Here is a 23040-nt window from a genome sequence, read left to right as displayed (position 1 = left end):
ATGGTGGGGAAAACCTCATTAAAAAGTCGAGGAGGGACAGCATCATTAGAACCAGAAGGCTTCAGGTGAGAGATAATCTGCTGAAGAGAAGACAGTCACAGGTTCAAACCTGACAAACATAGCACAAGCAGGAACATAAATAGAAGGATCATGGGCAGAAGGCAAAATATGGTCTCTAATAGTTCTGATTTTATCTATGAAAAAGTGAAAGTTTTCACAAAGAACAGAGGGAGCAATGCAAACAGTTTGTAGAGGATTAAGAACCGAGTCAATTATTGTAAATAAAACAACAATATCCAATTAGACAATGTTTTAAAGTCCAAAGCGACATGCAAAGGTTTCCTTCTTGAAACAAACGAGACACTGCAAAGCAGCAGTGGTTTATATTCAGTTTATTCAGTGCATATTTATCAATAAAAAACACAGCAACTGTAGCAAAGAAAAAATAAAGTGTCTGGGTTAAACTCTGTGCTCATTGGTTTCGCTCCAACATCTCCCCACCCTCAGACAGCTAACACATTAGCTGAATGATCAGTGTTTAACATCACTGTACAAACTGAACACATCTGTACTGCCTGCTCATTAAAGCTTCACATGACGTAAAACAACTTTATTCAAAGTGCTTATATTCATAGTAAAGTGTCTGAAATGCAAAACGTGACAACGTTGTTAAAACCTAACAACGGTAATGTGTGTGGAGATTAAGGTGCGATGAAGGTGGGTGTCCGTCAGTGTGGTCATGCATGTGCTGGAAACATTAAAGCTTCACATGAATAAATAAAACATGTTAACCTACTTTCTTGTGATGTATAGAGTGTGAAAATAGGACATGTAATCACTTAAGTAGTCATCGTCAGTCTGAACCAGAGACATTTACCTTTGAATCAACCGTAAAGTTTAAAAGAAATTCAACGGCGCAGACTGAGCCTGGACCGCCAGTCTTTTATAGCTCCGGTATCAATGAAGTAGGAAGAAAAAAAACATAAAAGCTCATCTTCTGGGTCCTGGTTGGACCTCTGTTAAAGGGAGGTAGGGAGTACAAACGCTGCTCAACCACAAACAGGTTAGCAGCTTCAATGAAGCCAGGGAGTGCAGACATCTGGGGCTTTGTAGACAAAATAGATCATCTAACAAGTAACCACCAAAGGATTTCAGGCTTTTTTTTTTCCAATATCACAAAATAAATTAGGCACTGAATTCAGAAAGATGATGGATTAGCATCAAGCTCTCTGTCGTACAATATCAGAAACCCAGTGTGCTGGCATTAGTCTGGGTTTGGGATCAGTTTGCTTATTGAGAATCAGCTCGCTCTGGGAAGCACCAGGAATCACTGTGTCTCCCTCTCTTCTTGGTCCGAGTCGAGCCCGCGGAGCCTGCCAGCTTTCAGAGGAGCTCTGAGGCAGGAAGCGATTCCCTGAAGCCATATGATATTCTGCAGGGGTGCACCTTCTTACTTGGACTCAGTGGTCTTCTTCAGCACAGAGGGAGTGGACTCTGCGAAGGCCCTACCAGTAAAACACAAGAGGACAGTGAATGAAGCACTGGTTAAACTGGAACAGTTTAGAGATTTAATCAGCTGTAAAAGTATGTGTACCTCATTGTGTGTGTGGGCCAATTTGGCTGAACTGGTGTGGGGAGTGCAGAGCTGGGACTCATCAGCATGGCGCTGTAGATGTTTGCTGCCACCACCAGGATGCAGAGGAGGATGGGCCCAATGATCGCCCCCTCTAGGCCAAGATAGTACGCTCCACCTGCAACTGCCAGACCTGTGAGGTACGGATGTCCCCCCCTGAGAAAAACAACCAATGGTTAGCACAACTGTATGAAGGGGAAGAATGCTAAATGTTTTATTTCAAACTTAAACAATGTAGAGAGGCAATGTTTGTGTTGTATTCCAATGATTTTTAATATAACACTCCAGTTACAGATGGGCTCCTGCATACTTTCTACAGATCCACCCAACAGAGCTGTGGTTGGGAGAACTCCTCCAGAGTTACCATAGACCTCTTGGCTATTTCTCTGATTAATGTTCTCTTTGCGTGGCCTGTCGGTTTAGGTGGACAGCCTTTTTTTTGGCAGGTCTGCAGTTGTGTCACATTCTTTCCATTTTCAGATGATGGATTGATCACAGCTTTGTGAGATGTGCAAAGCTTGCAATATTGTTTTATTATGGGCAGAAACTTGTGCCATAAGAAACTGAATTTAAACTGCTCAGACTGAATCTGTATTCGTGTAATTTGTTTAAATGCATTGGTTTGAAAATACATTTCACTAAACTAAAACTGAATTTAATAGTTTGAAACTGAACTAATTTGCTTCGATGTATTAAAAATTCATTTTCCCTTCTATAACTCAGTTATTTTTGTGGCAATTCACCTTTCACAGCAGGTTAGACCTTCTTTACGGCATTTTGAGCTGGAGCAGTGCAGCGTTCAATGGCTCGGTGGATGTCAGTCACCAAGTCAAATTACCTTTTATAAGAAGCGTCATATAAACAAATTATGGACTAATAATTATGCTACCTGTAGCTAATAGCTAAAGATACCAAATTAGCGTAGCGTGCTGCAGGTGTTACCTCGGTCTGCGTTTTCCCACATCTACATATTTTACATAGTGAATGACATTTTCAAAGTAAATTAATTCAATTTTAATTTAGTGAAGTAAAGATTTAAATCAATGAATTTATTTTAAATAACGCGATTACAGATTCATTTATTGAAGGGTATTAATGAATGTCACATAACATCTCAATAAAAACCCATGAAAGCTTGGGTCTGTAATGTGACAAGGTCTGGAGACATTACAAAACGTCAGAGGCAGCTTCCTAAAATTTGTTTATCAAATTGAATGCATACATACCCTGATATATCAGAATAGATGGCTGTGTCCACGAAATATGTCGGGAGCAGATGGCAGATGAGCAGCAGCACGGCCTTGACACCTTCCCCCTGTGCCAGCCACAGGTCGCACACGGCCGGCACCGCCGCCCAGTAGGTCCCCAGGAACGGCACAGCACCCAGGATGGCAGCCAGAGCTTCAGGCCAGGAAAGAATGAGCAATTCAGCACCAAGGGTTTAATAACACAGCAATCTGCCCAAAACACACAGACCCACCAGAAGGAATGAAGATGATGTTGATGCCAAAGATGGTGTGGGTGAGCCAAGTGTAGAGGCCGTAGAAGCCTGCCATTTTTAGGGAGGCGTCAAACACCCCTCTTGAAAGCAAACAAATCAACAGTCATCAGCAATCGTATATTTTGTTTTCATGTTGCAGCCGCAACGCATGTGATTACCTGATGGCTTCCTCCACAGACTGGCCGATGATGTTGGAGGAGGGTCCAGGCTGGGAGAGGGGCGTCAGGTTGATGACCCATTTGACGGGTTTGTAGTACTCACCGCTGGAGCTCAGCAGATAGAACAGAGTGGTGAGGAAAATGACCTGCATGTCAGGGGCGAACACAAAGCAGCACATTTAGGGCCGGACAGGAGTCACATTTTCACTATCCTCACCAGGGCAGAATTTAAAAAACTGTTAATTAGCTTAAAACTTTAAATTCTGTTGCAAATACCTTTATCAATATTATGCCTTTTCATTTTAAATCTTTCAGAAAAGGTTTTGGCAAGCTGTAAGCTAACATCTTTCATCTACCCAACGCTGGCAGTAAATCAAAGAAACAGCTTCCCTATGCCTTTTGGAGCTAGTTCACTCAGTGATTCATACCAGACTCAGCGCAAAGTTGAGCAGCGCCGTGCCGCTGTGGAACAACACGGTAAGGAGAGTGGTGGTGGTGGAGATGAGGAGGCCAACATTCCTGCTCATCACTACCCACAGAGACTCCAAGATCTACAAAACAACAACAACAAGGTAAACATGCCAACGTCCAGAGGGAAACCGTGTTTCCAAATAACCACAGTTAAAGTAAAACTTTTTAATAAAATTCCTTGGTATTTCATTTTGTTAGGTACTCTAAGAAGATTGCAAGGGCTTTTGGAAGAGAAACAGGCCCTCAGCATCACAGATCCTCCCCTGTACCTAACAGTAGACATAAAGGGCTTTTCCACATGTTCATTTCATGTTCAAGTCAAGTCAAATTCTATTTATAAAAACACATTTAAAAATATGCTTAAAAGTGCTTAACAATGTAAGGCAAAGGTAGAGACTAAGACAATACACAAGGAAAAGTGAAGAAAAACAGACGGTTTAAAAACAGGAGGTGAAGAGATGTATAGATGCGGCCGTATTTGCTGGCAACGCGGTTAAAATGTGTTGGAATTCTTCAGACAGATTATTGCAGGAGTGTATCTCTGGGAAAAAAAATTATTTTATTTTGAGAAAATTTAATCAGTGGGGGAACACATTCAATTATCAAGAAATATTTGTCTTTAACAACATCACTGGTGACACAATTATTGCTGTCAATACACTGCAAAACTTTCTTTTATCACAAAGACGGCTTCTGTTCTGCCCAACATTTCACATGGTTGGCGCATACAGAGAGAAGGATTTTGACTATTCCTCTCTTTAACTCGCCCCGTTTTCTTTAAGATTTAGGTCTGGGAGGGTTATGAAACAGATCAGTTTCAGTTCAGAAACAAGCGTCGCATCCTCCTCTCCTGCTCACAGCCAAACAGACATCCCATCCTCCTTTGACCCACAGCTGTCCAGTAACACCTCACATTTTTTATCTTCCACCTAGACCCTTCTGCTTCTACATGTTTGTCTTCAACCATATCAGAAGATGATGATACTTCCTTTGTTTCCCCCTTCCACCTGTGTGTCTCAAGAAGTCAGGTGAAGAGACAACTGGAGAGACTGAATAGGAATAAGGCTGCAGGTCCAGATCATGTCAGCCCTAGAGTCCTGAAGGCCTGTGCAGAGCAGCTCTGTGGGATTCTGCAGCACCTCTTCAACCTTAGCCTGGCCCAGAAGAAGTTTCCGGCGTTGTGGAAGACCTCCTTTCTTGATCTGGTACCAAAGAAAACTCACCCATCAGTTCTCAATGACTATAGACCTGTTGCCCTGACATCTCACATCATGAAGGTCCTAGAGAGACTCCTGTTGGCCCACCTGAGTAAGCAAACGGTAAACCATCAGGACCCCCTTCAGTTTGCTTATCGCTGTGGAGTTGGAGTTGAAGATGCCATCATACACCTGCTTCGACAAACCCACTGTCATCTGAACAAAGCCAGCAGCACTGTGAGGATCATGTTCTTTGATTTCTCGAGTGCATTTAATACAATCCAACCTGATTTGCTTTGTCAGAAACTCCAGAAGACTCAGGTGGAGGCCTCAACAATCTCCTGGATCAAAGACTACCTGACAAACAGACCACAGTTTGTGAGACTGAAGGGTTGTGAGTCTAACCAGGTAGTCAGCAGCACAGGAGCACCACAGGGGACTGTACTCTCACCATTCCTTTTCACTCTGTACACCTCAGACTTCCAGTACAAGACAGACTCCTGTCATCTGCAGAAATACTCGGATGATTCTGCAGTCGTGGGGTGGATCAGAGATGGACATGAAGCTGAGTACAGGAAGGTGGTGGACCTCTTTGTGGCATGGTGTGGAAACAATCATCTCATTTTGAACGTGACTAAAACAAAGGAGATGATTGTAGATTTTAAGAGAAACAGGAATAAGTCAAACACTATTTCTATCATGGGAGAAGAAGTGGAGGTGGTGAGGAGTATAAATACCTCGGTGTTCACCTGGACAACAGACTAGAGTGGAGATGCAACTGTGAAGCCATCTACAAGAAGGGACAGAGCAGACTGTACTTCTTGAGGAAGCTTAGGTCCTTTGGTGTTTGCAGCAAGATGCTGCATATCTTCTATAAGTCTGTTGTGGAAGTGTGATCTCTTCTACCATCATCTGCTGGGGAAGCAGCATCAGAACCAGGGACTTAAAAAAGCTCAACAAGCTGATAAAGAAGGCTGGCTCTGTTCTGGGGACTCCTCTGGAACCTCTGGAGATCATTGTGGAAAGAAAGATTCTTTATAAAATGAAGAACATTATGGAGAAACCTGAGCATCCTCTTCATGAGACTGTCCTACAACAACAGAGTGTCTTCAGTCAGAGGCTTCTTCAGATCTGCTGTAAGACGGAGCGCTACAGGAGATCCTTCCTGCCCACAGCCATCAGCATCTACAACGGCTCTTTGAGGAAACCTTCATAATATGAGCTATAACAACATTTAATTTCCCTTTGGGATTAATAAAGTATTTTTGAATTGAATTGAATTGAATGACTTTGGAAAAAACTGATTTGTGTCGGTATGAACACATCGGTGTGAATTTGGTCAGATTTTTAGCATAGGGCACCACATGTTTTTGAGATTTAATGATGCGATGCACTCCAACAAGGTTCACAGGACCACTGGTATAGAGACAGGCCCACAGCATCATAGATCCTACTCCAAGCTCAACCGAGGGCATGAGTTGCTATTGCTTTATATTTATCCTTTCTTTCACACCAGATCCACTAGGAGTGTTTGCTGCCAAAAATGTGACCAAAGATGCCAGTTTAAGTGTTCAGCCAAGCCCACGTGCTTCTCTCATGACTCCCAAACAACCAGTTGGCATGTAAATAGTTTCTAATGGTCGTCATGGAGACTCTTTGATGCACTTTTTACCATCCTCCTTACTCTGTCTTAGCAAAATAGACACAGAACTCTTATAGGTAAAGGAAATCGGCCTTTGTTTCTCGTCATTGATTACTGATCAGAAGTTTTTAGAAACTCTTAATTAGCTTAAAGTATACAGGTCCTTCTCAAAATATTAGCATATTGTGATAAAGTTAATTATTTTCCATAATGTCATGATGAAAATTTAACATTCATATATTTTAGATGCGTTGCACACTAACTGAAATATTTCAGGTCTTTTATTGTCTTAATATGGATGATTTTGGCATACAGCTCATGAAAACCCAAAATTCCTATCTCACAAAATTAGCATATTTCATCCGACCAATAAAAGAAAAGTGTTTTTAAAACAAAAAAACGTCAACCTTCAAATAATCATGTACAGTTATGCACTCAATACTTGGTCGGGAATCCTTTTGCAGAAATGACTGCTTCAATGCGGCGTGGCATGGAGGCAATCAGCCTGTGGCACTGCTGAGGTCTTGTGGGGGCCCAGGATGCTTCGATAGCGGCCTTTAGCTCATCCAGAGTGTTGGGTCTTGAGTCTCTCAATGTTCTCTTCACAATATCCCACAGATTCTCTATGGGGTTCAGGTCAGGAGAGTTGGCAGGCCAATTGAGCACAGTGATACCATGGTCAGTAAACCATTTACCAGTGGTTTTGGCACTGTGAGCAGGTGCCAGGTTGTGCTGAAAAATGAAATCTTCATCTCCATAAAGCTTTTCAGCAGATGGAAGCATGAAGTGCTCCAAAATCTCCTGATAGCTAGCTGCATTGACCCTGCCCTTGATAAAACACAGTGGACCAACACCAGCAGCTGACACGGCACCCCAGACCATCACTGACTGTGGGTACTTGACACTGGACTTCTGGCATTTTGGCATTTCCTTCTCCCCAGTCTTCCTCCAGACTCTGGCACCTTGATTTCCGAATGACATGCAGAATTTGCTTTCATCCAAAAAAAGTACTTTGGACCACTGAGCAACAGTCCAGTGCTGCTTCTCTGTAGCCCAGGTCAGGCGCTTCTTCCGCTGTTTCTGGTTCAAAAGTGGCTTGACCTGGGGAATGCGGCACCTGTAGCCCATTTCCTGCACACGCCTGTGCACGGTGGCTCTGGATGTTTCTACTCCAGACTCAGTCCACTGCTTCCGCATGTCCCCCAAGGTCTGGAATCGGCCCTTCTCCACAATCTTCCTCAGGGTCCGGTCACCTCTTCTCGTTGTGCAGCGTTTTCTGCCACACTTTTTCCTTCCCACAGACTTCCCACAGAGGTGCCTTGATACAGCACTCTGGGAACAGCCTATTCGTTCAGAAATTTCTTCCTGTGTCTTACCCTCTTGCTTGAGGGTGTCAATAGTGGCCTTCTGGACAGCAGTCAGGTCGGCAGTCTTACCCATGATTGGGGTTTTGAGTGATGAACCAGGCTGGGAGTTTTAAAGGCCTCAGGAATCTTTTGCAGGTGTTTAGAGTTAACTCGTTGATTCAGATGATTAGGTTCATAGCTCGTTTAGAGACCCTTTTAATGATATGCTAATTTTGTGAGATAGGAATTTTGGGTTTTCATGAGCTGTATGCCAAAATCATCCATATTAAGACAATAAAAGACCTGAAATATTTCAGTTAGTGTGCAATGAATCTAAAATATATGAATGTTACATTTTCATCATGACATTATGGAAAATAATTAACTTTATCACAATATGCTAATATTTTGAGAAGGACCTGTAGTTAGTTGATGATGGTAACTATTTTTTTCCCCACTGATTAAATGGAATTAACCTGAAGGTTGGATTTCTACTAATTATTATTAAAGTAAAGGATGAATTGATTTGAAAAGAGTTTTATAAATAATAACCATGTTGCCAACAGACAAATTGTCTACTTACAGACAGCAGAGTGTCGATGTTCTCCTGCAGGAAAGAGGCGATGTCCTTCCAGTCCAGGATGTCCCCTAACCAGCTGTTCTGCCTGTGGCCCATCATCTTGTACCCACGGTGGCGCCCAGAGCTAGTCACATTCTGCAGCAATGTGAGGAAAATATTTTATGTACAAATCAGACATATGCAGAACTACAGTCTGGGAAGCGGCTAGAGCCACGCACCTTCACAAACCAGGAATGGTACAGTCGGTCCCAAAGCTCCAAAACCTGCTTCTCGATCACCGCTGTGTTGTTCACCTTATCTCCCAACATCTTATGAAGCTACACATGAAGTCAAAGTTCTCTTTGAGCTCCAGTCTGTCAAACTTCACTTCTTAACATTTAGCATAAAATAAATCGCTAACCTTCTGTGTTATCCATTCCCTCCCATGCTGATAAACATTAGTAGCAGCTGAATTCAGAGCTTTCTGCACGACACGAGCTTCTGGAAGCCAACTAGAGGAGGACGCATGAAAAAAAAAAAATCAATAAATGAATAGACATGGAGAGAAAATACATATGTTGAAGATGGACAAATAAAAACTGTCCTACTTGGCCCATTCTGGGTGACTGGAAAGAGTCTCGTTGATGAGGTTACTGGTTATCTCGATGATGTGAGCGCTTTCTTGATGAACCTAAAGAGTAGGCAGCTGTTTTTGTATCCAGGTTAAAGGTGATGTAATAGCATGAGAGGTAAATAAAGGACAACAACTGACCATAGCAGTGAGCAGAAGAGCCATGAGCAGGGTGCCTGTGACCAGGAGGAAGATGATGAAGATGCTGATGATTTTATCCAGCGATCGCTCCAACCACACTATCATCTGAGTGCATTTGGAAAAGGAGACAAACAGGGTGGAAATGAAGAAGCAGAAAAGAGACTTTAGGACAGTTCTGCAAGAGTTCAAAACCACAATGATCAGACACATGGAGAAACCTGTGAACCTCCCTCCCGAGAGGAAACCCTTATTTTGGTTTTCAAGGAGTCTCCCTTGAGCCCAAAGATAAAAGGTGGCTGATTTATTAAACCTCCAGTAGGCAGGGCTGTACACATGCATGCATGTTCTTGTACTTGGCTACTGAACTCAGAATGTGGGCTTATGAAAGCAGATTCTGGTCATTGCTGCCGTTTTAAAAACAATTTGGCTCAACCACATTTTATCAGGAAAAAATGAAACCAATTATACTTTTAAATCTGATTTGGTGGATAGTAAATAGCTGTGACTTTAGTCCAGAATAATTTTGAGCTTAATATGGAAGCATCCCGACTGTGGAGAGACACTGAAATTAAATCGCTCAGGGAGAAGAAAAGCAATTCTTGAAATGTTACTGTCCTGTTGATCTCTCCATTTTACATCCCAAATATACATCACAACACATATGAGTTAAAGCATACTTCAAACTAAAGGGCTGGTGGATTGATTTGGGTTCTTAACTCAGGTTTCTCAGTGTTTCCACCAATGGTCAGATTTTCCCTTTCAGAAAGTATTAAAGTTACTGGAGTCCACAGCAAATGATTGGAGAAAGCTGTGTTAGCTGATGTCCTTATGCATCAGTGTGTTGATATTACATGAAAGTTAATGATGTGGCAGTCAGTACAGGAGCTACCTCATTAGAGCTGCAGATTTAGAGTCATCTTTTCCAACTGAGGAGAATTAAACGCAGTAACTCAAAAAAAAACATCAAATCACCACAGAGGAATAAGGATTAAAGCTGTAAATGAAGTCCCCAGCGATATAACATTGGTACACTATTAGAATTCAGTTATAGATGTAATCTCTATTAGAATTCCTCTGAGCAAAATGAATGCCAATTCTCTATATATTCTCTCACATATAAATGCAATGATTCTGTATTCAGAATAAGTGTCCTCCTTAATAAGGATCTGACTCAGGATACATGAGATGAGACCAATAACACATTTTTAACTGGACCACAATCAGAAACACTTGAGTACCAACGTAAAATTGTATTTTTCTCAACAGAAACTGGTCATTTAAATAAATACTTTTTCACCTGAAATCAATTAAAGAATTACTAATTGCCAAAAAACAAAAAAAGTCATTACTGTGCCCTTCACTTATCTTAGCTTCCATGGTAAAGATAAATGCATCCTTTATTTCTGTAGCATAATCTCGCACTAAGCAATGTAGAAACATTTTTTTAAAATCAGATCACATTTATTTAATGAGGGAAAAAAAATGCCACCTTCAACATTTTTGTTTTAAGCCAAATCACGCAATTATTATTAGCCCTTCTACCAAACGCCATAATTTAAACGTAACTAAAGCATGTTTTAAAAATTAACCCACATTCCTGTAGGTCAAATCAGAAACATTTACAGTCACTTACAAAACCCCTTTACATCTTACTTAAAAACAAATAGATTCTGATGGTAACTGGTGCTTATGGCCACCGTACAACGTACTGTAGGTGCTTCCATGCGTAAGCTCTCATAAAACCTCTCAGAGTGAAGCTTCATAATGATTAAAACATCTGTTCTCTGAACCTGCAGATCAAAAACACTCCTCTCCTCCCACTCTTCGCTGCTCTCTTTATATCATCTCTCCATGCAGCTCACACTGTCTCAAAACAAATCTGCCAGCTGGATCAAAGCAGGGAAGATACATATGGGGGTTGTAGAAGGGTGAAGTAGAGGGGGGAGGAGGGGAGGCAATATGGATCACCTCCTCCTCCCCACTGCAGCTTCCTGCAAAAATAAAAACAAAATAGGAAGCAGGAAAGCAGCAAGACCACAAAGATGAGAGGGAGATGACAATGGATGGAGCAGAATAAAAAAAGCCAGTCCAAGCAGCTAACAGGTGTGCTCACGACTTCATGTAGACATGTACTCTCGTGTTCTCTCACACATAAGCACTTATTACCTGCTTGTTAAGCCAATGCCAGAGCTTGTGGAGAAGACAAAGAGACATTGGGAAGATTGTTATTGGAGAGTGCCACATGCCTGCCACCCCGCCCCCCAATAAGACAACAAGACATCCTTTGTTTGGGCACCAGCAGTGAATGGAGACACTGCAGCAGGCAGGATCTTATTATAGCCGGTACAGAGGGGGTGCAGTGGTCTGAGGGAAGGGTGCAGACATACAACTGCATCCAGCTTCAGAGAAAAGTTTTTAAATAAGTGTCAACTATGAGGACGTCTACAGGATACACTTTGTTGGTGCAATCCATTTCTAGAATTTGCTCAGTTGTTAATGCTGTAAAAGACACCAAATATTACCATTAATACCATTAAGTCTGTCAGGGGAAAGAAAACAACCACCAAACATGAAAATCTGATTTTAAACCCGGTGTCTGGTCATTTCCGCTCCCCATTTAGCTCTATTTTTAGGTGTAACTTCACTATCTTCTCCAGTTGGTGCTGGGTGGTTCATCCACCGTTGGTTTATTAAAACTTTCCACACCAGCTGTTGCTGGAAGTAGCTCTGGTGAGAGTTTGGAACTGACTCGTAACAGCAAATCTCAATGGCTGCAAAGCTCGGCAGAGATTATCTATGAAGATAAGTATTCCTAGTATAATCCTGACACATTACAAAAGTGACGCAACACATTTTGGATCCAAGTTAACTCATTTGTGAACCCTGAATGTGAAACTGGCTGAATTAAAGAGGAATATCAATGGTCATTACCCAGGGTTTTGGGTCAACCTGGTTAAAAAAATAATCTAACTCAAGTCTACTTTCTGTGGATGTCCTTATTTCATCAAATCACAGTCCCCTGACTGAACTCAACTCTCCATGTTGGGGTTCTGTCTGTGATTCTGTGGCTGCTGTAACACCATAGGGTCAGGTGGCTCCTATTTGCTTGACCAGGTTTTTAAATCACGGCCTTGAAAAGAAATATTTTGTTTCTTTAACAAATATGGGTTCATACTGATCATATCAGTCTCTTTAACCCTTTAGAATGGTTTTCAAAGTAAAAACAAGACTGAAATGGCTGCTGCAGTTTCCTGCTTTGTGCTCCGGTACACATGTAGTGGTCAATGTGAGGAAAAGTTGCACAGAGAGCAGCTGAAATGCTAGTCAACAAACTTACTGACGTGCACAGCACTAAGCGGATGAATCAGCAAATCAACTTTCTAAGTTTGGTCCCCACATGATTACCTGAAACCTAATAGATCTATAATCAGCTGAAGCCTTGTTGTAATACCAAAAAACAAAAAAACAAAAACAAGGAACATGTTATGCTAACGTTAGTCTAATATTTCAGAAAACTGCTCAGCATGAAAACATGCACAGGACCCGCACGCACTTTTGCACAAGCCTGTAGCTGTATGTGTGGAGTCAGATCGATGTTAGGGAACAAAAGGCTGTCCTGAAAAAAACATTGGTTAATATCTGTCGCTGTCACTTTGAGAAGGTTTAAACTGATGAAATGTAGTCTGTTATTTTGCTGTTCCTTAAAGCTACAGAGTTTTTGAGCATAGACAGGACAATGATTTTAATTAATTATTGGACTGGTCAGCAGATTCCTGTTAAATTCTTCTAAAATAAATTTACAAATGTTACATGTTGTATATGTTTTCTGTGAATCAACGTCTGGATTATTACACTACTCAGATTTTAGACTTTTAGACAGGGGATGATCATACAGGTCCTTCTCAAAATATTAGCATATTGTGATAAAGTTAATTATTTTCCATAATGTCATGATGAAAATTTAACATTCATATATTTTATATTCATTGCACTCTAACTGAAATATTTCAGGTCTTTTATTGTCTTAATATGGATGATTTTGGCATACAGCTCATGAAAACCCAAAATTCATATCTCACACAATTAGCATATCATTAAAAGGGTCTCTAAACGAGCTATGAACCTAATCATCTGAATCAACGAGTTAACTCTAAACACCTGCAAAGATTCCTGAGGCCTTTAAAACTCCCAGCCTGGTTCATCACTCAAAATCCCAATCATGGGTAAGACTGCCGACCTGACTGCTGTCCAGAAGGCCACTATTGACACCCTCAAGCAAGAGGGTAAGACACAGAAAGACATTTCTGAACGAATAGGCTGTTCCCAGAGTGCTGTATCAAGGCACCTCAGTGGGAAGTCTGTGGGAAGGAAAAAGTGTGGCAGAAAACGCTGCACAACGAGAAGAGGTGACCGGACCCTGACGAAGATTGTGGAGAAGGGCCGATTCCAGACCTTGGGGGACCTGCGGAAGCAGTGGACTGAGTCTGGAGTAGAAACATCCAGAGCCACCGTGCACAGGCGTGTGCAGGAAATGGGCTACAGATGCCGCATTCCCCAGGTCAAGCCACTTTTGAACCAGAAACAGCGGCAGAAGCGCCTGACCTGGGCTACAGAGAAGCAGCACTGGACTGTTGCTCAGTGGTCCAAAGTACTTTTTTCGGATGAAAGCAAATTCTGCATGTCATTCGGAAATCAAGGTGCAAGAGTCTGGAGGAAGACTGGGGAGAAGGAAATGCCAAAATGCCAGAAGTCCAGTGTCAAGTACCCACAGTCAGTGATGGTCTGGGCTGCCGTGTCAGCTGCTGGTGTTGGTCCACTGTGTTTTATCAAGGGCAGGGTCAATGCAGCTAGCTATCAGGAGATTTTGGAGCACTTCATGCTTCCATCTGCTGAAAAGCTTTATGGAGATGAAGATTTCATTTTTCAGCACGACCTGGCACCTGCTCACAGTGCCAAAACCACTGGTAAATGGTTTACTGACCATTGTATCACTGTGCTCAATTGGTCTGCCAACTCTCCTGACCTGAACCCCATAGAGAATCTGTGGGATATTGTGAAGAGAACGTTGAGAGACTCAAGACCCAACACTCTGGATGAGCTAAAGGCCGCTATCGAAGCATCCTGGGCCTCCATAAGACCTCAGCAGTGCCACAGGCTGATTGCCTCCATGCCACGCCGCATTGAAGCAGTCATTTCTGCAAAAGGATTCCCGACCAAGTATTGAGTGCATAACTGTACATGATTATTTGAAGGTTGACGTTTTTTGTATTAAAAACACTTTTCTTTTATTGGTCGGATGAAATATGCTAATTCTGTGAGATAGGAATTTTGGGTTTTCATGAGCTGTATGCCAAAATCATCCGTATTAAGACAATAAAAGACCTAAAATATTTCAGTTAGTGTGCAATGAATCTAAAATATATGAATGTTAAATTTTCATCATGACATTATGGAAAATAATGAACTTTATCACAATATGCTAATATTTTGAGAAGGACCTGTATATAGTGCTAAGAAAATCATTACCATAAACGGTAAAATTGTGAGATTCTTTGTTGAATGACTGGCTAGCATTGCATTAGCCTGATGGGTTTTGAGGATTTTAATTTTGAAAACATTTCTGAAAAATTTGGAACACAATTTTGGACACAATTAATCTATTCATTTCCAACATATTACTCTTAGCTCACTTTCTTATTGTGAGGTTCTTACTTAATTGCTTAGTGAAACTTTTGACATAGTGCTCCAACATTAGAGCGAGTGTTGGAATACTTACACTTTAATCTTTGTGCAGTTACCTAGCACAGCCATTAAACAGTATGAAACATCTAAATGTATACCAGTACAATACCAGTGTGTATGCGTGATAATGTCAGATAGTCTGGAAATAAAAAGGCAAAAAATAAATAAATAACTAGACTTCCAGGATGGATTACCTTAGTGTCGATGCGGAGCAGGAACTGAGTGAGGCCTTTGATTGGTCTGGGCAACAAGGCCTCCTCACGTTCCCATACGAACTTCTCCAACACGGTCCACCATGAGCTCAAAGTCCGCTCTGCAAAGCTCTTCACACCAAAGTGGACAACCAGCTTCTTCAACACCCAAACTGAAGCACCAAGGCGGCAAACATGTCACTACAGGGGACATTTTTAGTCTGAAAGTGATGCTAGATGAGTCTAGTCTGTGTGTTACCAGCCACAGGGATGGGCAGCAGCTGTAGGATCCAGAAATTGAGCCACATCTGGACCAGCACGATGGCCCAGACCAGCAAGATGAAATAGATGTCGCTGGCTTTCCGACTGCTTTTCTCTTTCAGCTGGAGCCCGGCCTTAAAGGGGCGAGAGAAGCCCGGAGTGGGGGGCAGGGGATCTACTGATGGCACACATTTTGTCACATGACAGCCACAACCATCTAGCTTTTGTTACTGTGATTTTATGTGATAGACCAGCACAAAGAAGTGCATAACTGTAAAGTGGAATGAAAAAGTAGAGACAAAGAAAACTTGTGGAAGTAGGTGGCATAAACGAACACCTCACGTCTTGCTGAAAACACCGTCAACACCATGAAATATTGCGGTATCAGCATCAAGCTGGTCAGAGTTGATGGAGAGACGGATTACATGAAATACAGGACCATCCTGGTAGTAAACCTGAGTAAACCTCACACTGAGCTTAAGCTTTTTTGTGAAAAAGAATGGCTAAAACTGTTGTGTCTAAATTCCTTCCACTTTAGAGTCATGATATCCTTTGTGGTGGTGTATTACCCACAATCCCAATAAAATGCACTGAAGTCTGAGGTGGTAACCAGACAAACTGTAAATAAGTTCAAGAGTTATGAGTACTTTTGTAATGCCCTGTAACTGTACTAAGTTTAAATCACCAAGAAAACGTTCTTTTAAGAGTTGCTTCTCCAAATACTGCCAACTGTAAAACACAAGGATACATATTTTCCTATACAATAGTTACAAGTTCCAGCGCTTCTACCAATTATTTAACTCCAGTATAAGAGAATAGAGATGAGCTTCCATACCTGCGCTGGTTGTCTCTCTGAGCTCAGTTTTTGGCTGCAGGTTGCTGCAGGAAATGGCCATGTAGATCGTGTTTGCCGCCAATGAGAGCATCTTTCCTGGCAGTTCTCCTAAAGGGGTGAGAAAGTTTCTTTGAAAATGAACAAAAATAGGCAAAGATCTTTAAAAAACCAAATTGTGGATTATTTTTGTGTATATTTAAATAGGATCGTACGATCCTCACTGAAGTCTAATGTTCAAACTGTCGTATTTCATTCGCTCACACTTATCCTCGCTATGGGCCAAGTATGTAGCTGCTGTAACTTAATCTGAGTACTGGCTGTGCTTGACAAACTGGGAGGACAAATTCATATAATGTTGTTTTAGGATGGTTGTTTTCCACTGTTACGGATCAAAGCAAGTGAACAACACTTTTTCCAAAAGATATCAACATTATTTACAAGCTGATTTTAAGTATTTAAAGAACACATGTATTTCTCCAATACGTAATGCTACACTGATTGCTAAGTGAGAAGAAGAAGGAGTTTATGTGAGTTGAAAAGACAGAAAATGAGGAATACCCCGACTAATGAACATCTGTTAACACGTTTTCCCTTTCTGTTTTCTATGTTTTAACGCATTCAAAATGACTTCCTTCCTTTCTGGGCACATATTTGATTCCACAAGGCTTTACCTTTTCCTGGGACAGGGGGTTTCTGATGGAAGCCCACGATGAGGAGCGCCACCACCACCATAAATACTGGCACCCTCCACGAGCCGGTCAAAGAGACTAAAACCAGATAGAGAAATGTGAGTGATAATGCTGTATCTTCCTCAGACACAGAGAAACCAGTTCCTCTTAAACTGTTGCAGACTGTTTCGGTCGTTATCTTGATAAAAAGGGTGACCTTTGAGACAGTTCTTTGCTCAGTTTAAGCAGATAAACCATTTGTAAAATAAAATTCATGTTGGCATCACTATAGTCCTTGTTTGTGTTGCTAGAACTTCTAAAAAGCAGTCACTTTTAATATTTTTTTTTAAGTCTGAAGGTCAACTCCGCATTGTAGGCACGCCTTAAAAGTGCTCTATATATACATCCAGATTTCTTCGTCTGGACTTCTGCACGTGCTCAGTCCAGTGGACATGTGGGGACAAGACATCCTCTTCTCTCTTTCTCTCTTCTGCCTCTGGCACCCCCCCAGTTTGTAGAAAAGTTTGTGAAAATATGCAGAGAACAGGTCCAGACTCACCGATGTAGAAGAGCAGTACAGTCCAAACGGGAAGAGCGAGAGCCCTCAGGTAGCGCTCGGTTTGAGGACTCCACTTGAGACAGACGGCCAGCAGGTAGCCAAACACCACACTGCACACCTGGGAGGCACAATAATGATAATAAATCATAATATTATAGCACAATAACATAAAAAAAGAGAAATTTTAAGATTTCTTGTTTCATATAAGTTTAAGGTTTAAAGTTCGACTGCCATCAAGCCTTTAAGGTAACCTGCAATCAGTCTGTGGATGGATTTTAGCCCACTCTTCTCTGCAGAAATGTTTTAATTCAGCCATATTCGGGGGCTTATAAGCACAAACAGCCCTTTTAAGTCATACAATTCAATTCAAATTTAAAAATACTTTATTAATCCCAAAGGGAAATTAAATGTTGTTGTAGCTCATTATGCAGGTTTCTTCAAAGAGCCGTCGTAGATGCTGATGGCTGTGGGCAGGAAGGATCTCCTGTCTGTCTTACAGCAGATCTGAAGAAGCCTCTGACTGAAGACACTCTGTTGCTGTAGGACAGTCTCATGAAGAGGATGCTCAGGGTTCTCCATAATGTTCTTCATTTTATGAAGAATCCTTCTTTGCACAATGATCTCCAGAGGTTCCAGAGGAGTCCCCAGAACAGAGCCAGCCTTCTTTATCAGCTTGTTGAGCTTTTTTAAGTCCTTGGTTCTGATGCTGCTTCCCCAGCAGATGATGGTAGAAGAGATCACACTTTCCACAACAGACTTATAGAAGATATGCAGCATCTTGCTGCTAACACCAAAGGACCTAAGCTTCCTCAAGAAGTACAGTCTGCTCTGTCCCTTCTTGTAGATGGCTTCACAGTTGCATCTCCACTCTAGTCTGTTGTCCAGGTGAACACCGAGGTATTTATACTCCTCCACCACCTTCACTTCTTCTCCCATGATGGAAATAGTTTTTGACTTATTCCTGTTTCTCTTAAAATCTACAATCATCTCCTTTGTTTTAGTCACGTTCAACATGAGATGATTGTTTCCACACCATGCCACAAAGCGGTCCACCACCTTCCTGTACTCAGCTTCTTGTCCATCTCTGATCCACCCCACGACTGCAGAATCATCCGAGTATTTGACAGGAGTCTGTCTTGTACTGGAAGTCTGAGGTGTACAGAGTGAAGAGGAATGGTGAGAGTACCGTTCCCTGTGGTGCTCCTGTGCTGCTGACTACCTGGTTAGACTCACAACCCTTCAGTCTCACAAACTGTGGTCTGTTTGTCAGGTAGTCTTTGATCCAGGAGATTGTTGAGGCCTCCACCTGAGTCTTCTGGAGTTTCTGACAAAGCAAATCAGGTTGGATTGTATTAAATGCATTGGAGAAATCAAAGAACATGATCCTCACAGTGCTGCTGGCTTTGTCCAGATGACAGTGGGTTTGTTGAAGCAGGTGTTTGATGGCATCTTTAACTCCAACTCCACAGCGATAAGCAAACTGAAGGGGGTCCTGATGGTTTACTGTTTGCTTACTCAGGTGGGCCAACAGGAGTCTCTCTATACCTGTCTCAGATTTAGCTCCAGACTTTGATTAGGCCACTCCAAGACCTTAATTTTGTTCTTTGAGCCATTCAGAGATAGACTTGCTGCTTTAAAAAATTGTCCTGTCGCATAAGACAAGTGCACTTCAGCTTACGGTCAAGAACGGATTGCTGGACATTCTCATTTAGGAATTTTACATTTTTTAGCTTTTGGCTTCTTCATGATCAGCTGGAAGCTCTTCAAGAGATGCCATTTTTGCCCCGTCTCTTTCTTCTTGTTGAATCATGAACACTGATGTAAGTGACTTTGTTTCACATCTGTTCTTGAATTTCTTTAAATTGGGGCATAGTGTGTGACTTTTGAGATGTTTTAGACTACTTCATGTGGTCAGACAGGTTCTATTTAAGGGATTTCTTGATTCTACTGGTCTAAGAGTAATAGGTTGGGTATGTCTGTTGAAATTGAACTCATTGTTTTTGTTTTTTGATGGAGTTCTTTATATTTAAGATTTAACAAAGTGGGGTGGGGCGACTACTTTTTCCACATAGGGCCAGGTTAGTATGAATAGGCTGATAAACGAAAGCTTTATTTTGAATCTACTCGGGTTACCTTTCTCTGATCCTGAGATTTGTTTGAAAATCTATAACATTTAATTGCGACAAACAACCAAAAACAGAAGAAGTTTGCAAGGGGGCAAATACTTTTTTACAGCCCTGGTGTTTCACTATTCATGAGCACACAGACACTCATAGTCAGAGCAGCGCCTTTAGCAAGAGCACATGCTGTCCATCAAGGCACATATAGTCTAATTTGAATTTGTTTGTGGCAAGGCAGGGTTTATCCTCGAGGGCTGTTTCTGAACAATAATACACTGATCAATCAGACAATGGAAATGAAGGAAATTCGATCAGCCAACAACCAAATGAAGTCACATGTTTTCCAAGAAACGTACTTCTGCACTGTGCTTAACTGAATAAACTGGTATGCTGAAACATCAAAGATAATATCATGTAATTAATGGCAATCCGTAAGTCTGGAGTTTGGTTGATCTATAAATGTTAATCTACGGTATAAATGTATTTACTGTATATGCTGAAAGCTTATCTTACCAGTGTTATTGTATATGAAATACACCAGGGCTGGTTACCAGTCTCAAGGTATACTAAGGTTCTCTTAAAACTGCAAAAATGTCCCATCATACCATTCTTGCAGTTTAGGTTCCTTCTAATGAGACAGAAGAGAAAGTGCCGGAGTTTCTCTGGCTGTGTGTCACATAGAGTAAGGCGATGCTGCCCCTCCCTCACTCGTTGCTGCTCACTGTCAGCCAGCTGGTTGCTTTTCTGTTTTACATAGAAGCACTTAAGTGTTATACAGTTATACTTGAAAGTTGTGAGTAAGTAAAGTAAAACTGTAAGAATTCCATACCGACCTATGACTAATGTATAATAATAATAATAATAATAATAATTGATAATAATTGAATAAATTAGAGAATAATGTTTTAACAGCTAACTTTGACTATTTTGTTTTAAAACATGCAATTAAGATTATTAGATGTTACTAAAAATAAAAAAAAATTTAAAAATCACAATTTTATTTTTATAGTGTAGATGTTTTATAATTGAACCTTAGTAGTCTAAAGCCCAAATGTAAGGCTATTATCATGAAAACTAAAGTATTTCTAATCACTCTTTCGTTTTTGTTGACCAAGTTAGATGAGAAATATGGATTTCTGGGAATAGTTTGAGCCCTCAGACCCAGCTGAGCTTCTTGACCCTGACTGACAACAAAAACTGACGGGGAGAATTAGCCCGGTTCACTCACCCACACAACGTGGAAACAGTCCAGCAGCACACCGACGACCCAGCAGACGTGTCCGATGATCACCTGCATACCGATGACACTCCAGAAGAGGTAGAGGAAGTAAACCAGCGGTGCCCCGGCACCGATCACCAGCAGAACCGTGAGCCTCTCTAGCACCAGCTTGCCTATCGCCTCCACCCCGTAGTTGACGCACCACACGGGCACCAGCAGGGTCCCCACGACGATGGGCGTCCCGGTGTCCTGCAGCCCGCTGAGCCACGAGCGGCCGAGCCGAGCCAGGGAGTACTTGAAAGGGTGGAGGAAGGTGCCGCAGAGAACTGCCCAGAGCAGCGGGCGGAGGAAGGCCTCCAAGATGAAGTACACCAGAACAGCCGCCCCGCAGCAGATAGCCACGAAGATCATCGCCCCGGTGTTGTAGAAGGCCTGTTTGATGTTTTTGTCAAACTTCAAGGAGGACGGCTGGGTTAGCAGTTGGCTCATCATCCCGACGGCCGGCTGAACGCTGTCAGAGAAAGAAACGGAGAGAGGCCGCCCGGTGTGAGGGCTGCCCGGCGGAGAGACAGCGAGGGGCTCCGGCGCCGACTCCTCTTCATCTGCCATGTTACAGCTGCTGCTCCGGTAGACCTTCCAACTGCTCTGCCGTGTGACGAAGGAAAATATATGACGTAGAAATTGCGACTGATCCACCAAGGACAGGGGAAATGTAGTTCAGAAGGGGAAAAACGCTGGCATTTTTTCAGCACTTTTTTTATTTTTTAATACGTCGGTCTCTCTTTATTTAAAGCGTTGGTAGTTTACCTAATACTACACAAAAAAAAAAAAAAAAAACACTCACCCACCCTAGATAAAATCAACAGGAGCAATGTATGGACTTCATTATAACGAAGGAACACTGTCCGAAGGTGTTGCAAAAATGCTATAAACTAGGAATTCTTTCAAAGATGGGTTGGCAGGTTGTTTTTCACCAAGTAACATGCATTACGGTAATAGAGCAGAAAGGACGCCTATACAGGCAACGGTTGAGAAAATAAGAGGAAAACAGAAAAGTAACCTTCTGAACATTTATATTAATGAAATTTTAACAACGTTCACATCCATGTTTTATGTAAAAAAAATATATATATAATATCTAATATTTTTACTGTATATTTTTGGAAAAATGACGGGTCAATGTACCTCAAAATGCTCAACCTCTATACGTTTCTGTCCCATTTTCAGAAATTTATTTCTCCACAATCATGAGAGGTGACAACACACTTTCTTCAGATTATTGTAAAGGGTCAGCTATACTGTAACCAGAATTAATATTTCATAATTTTACTGTAGAGCTTTGGAGAAATGACGGGTCAAAGTACCTCAAAATGCTCAACCAGTATATACTTTTGTCCCAGTTTCAGGTATTTATTTCTCCACAATCATGAGAGATGACAACACACTTTCTTCAGATTATAGTAAAGGGTCATCTATACTATAACCAGAATTAATATTTCATAATTATACTGTAAAGTTTTGGAGATATAACGGGTCAAAGAACCTACAGATGCTCATCCAGTATATGGTTTTGTCCCACTTTCAGGTATTTATTTCTCCACAATCATGAGAGATGACAACACACTTTCTTCAGATTATTGTAAAGGGTCAGCTATACTGTAACCAGAATTAATATTTAATAATTTTACTGTAGAGTTTTGGAGAAATGACGGGTCAAAGTACCTCAAAATGCTCAACCAGTATATGCTTTTGTCCCAGTTTCGGGAATTTATTTCTCTATAATCATGAGAGGTGACAACACACTTTCTTCAGATTATAGTAAAGGGTCATCTATACTATAACCAGAATTAATATTTCATAATTTTACTGTAGAGTTTTGGAGAAATACAAAACTCAAAGTACCTCAAAAGAAAAAAAAAAGGACACGGTTTTATGTGTTTCCTACTAGTATGGTGTAAACCATTCACAACATTTACCTTTTTAGTTTGTGGCAATGGATCCATTATCAGTGATCTGCAGGCCCGTTGCATTTCCAGAACCACCACTTTATTCAGGTCTATCAGATGGAACTGTTTGATGTGTTTGGTCTTTCTTGTTAAATCTTTAACGTATGGTTTAAACTACCATGAAGATTTATTAAAAACAATTTTACCTTTAGAATGAAATG

General features: G+C 41.4%; 1 protein-coding gene across 3 annotated transcripts; it reads right to left on the bottom strand.

The window, feature by feature from the left end:
- Positions 1-377: 377 nt before the first annotated feature.
- Positions 378-21634, bottom strand: tmem245 (transmembrane protein 245). Of its 3 annotated transcripts, none has more exons than XM_047360569.1 (18): positions 20883-21634; positions 17535-17652; positions 16979-17074; positions 16308-16415; positions 15471-15650; positions 15215-15384; positions 11445-11468; positions 9279-9383; positions 9115-9197; positions 8928-9018; positions 8746-8844; positions 8531-8662; positions 3721-3843; positions 3293-3438; positions 3114-3214; positions 2860-3034; positions 1595-1789; positions 378-1505 (listed from the first exon to the last, which is right to left on the bottom strand). In XM_047360569.1, the coding sequence occupies exons 1-18, from the start codon at positions 21480-21482 to the stop codon at positions 1451-1453; spliced, it is 2601 nt and encodes an 866-aa protein (XP_047216525.1). In that variant the 5' UTR covers positions 21483-21634; the 3' UTR covers positions 378-1450. The 3 variants fall into 3 exon arrangements, with proteins under 3 accessions (XP_047216525.1, XP_047216526.1, XP_047216527.1); XM_047360570.1 differs by having other exon boundaries at positions 15471-15647; positions 20883-21632; XM_047360571.1 differs by lacking the exon at positions 11445-11468 and having other exon boundaries at positions 20883-21631.
- Positions 21635-23040: the final 1406 nt, after the last annotated feature.

This window comes from Girardinichthys multiradiatus, chromosome 3 (assembly GCF_021462225.1).
Source record: "Girardinichthys multiradiatus isolate DD_20200921_A chromosome 3, DD_fGirMul_XY1, whole genome shotgun sequence".
Lineage (NCBI taxonomy): Eukaryota > Metazoa > Chordata > Actinopteri > Cyprinodontiformes > Goodeidae > Girardinichthys > Girardinichthys multiradiatus.
Note: the sequence above shows the minus strand (reverse complement) of the source record. Positions and strands in the feature narration are given on the sequence as shown.

What these genes read in the sequence shown, in the direction of transcription:
- tmem245 (XM_047360569.1), bottom strand. Translation starts at nt 21,482, where the DNA reads ATGGCAGATGAAGAGGAGTCGGCGCCGGAGCCCCTCGCTGTCTCTCCG. An exon ending in ACCCCCTGTCCCAGGAAAAG is followed by an intron (nt 16,416 to 16,978) that starts GTAAAGCCTTGT and finishes TCACCCCTTTAG; the next exon opens with GAGAACTGCCAGGAAAGATG. An exon ending in TCTGTGGAGGAAGCCATCAG is followed by an intron (nt 3,215 to 3,292) that starts GTAATCACATGC and finishes TTTGCTTTCAAG; the next exon opens with AGGGGTGTTTGACGCCTCCC.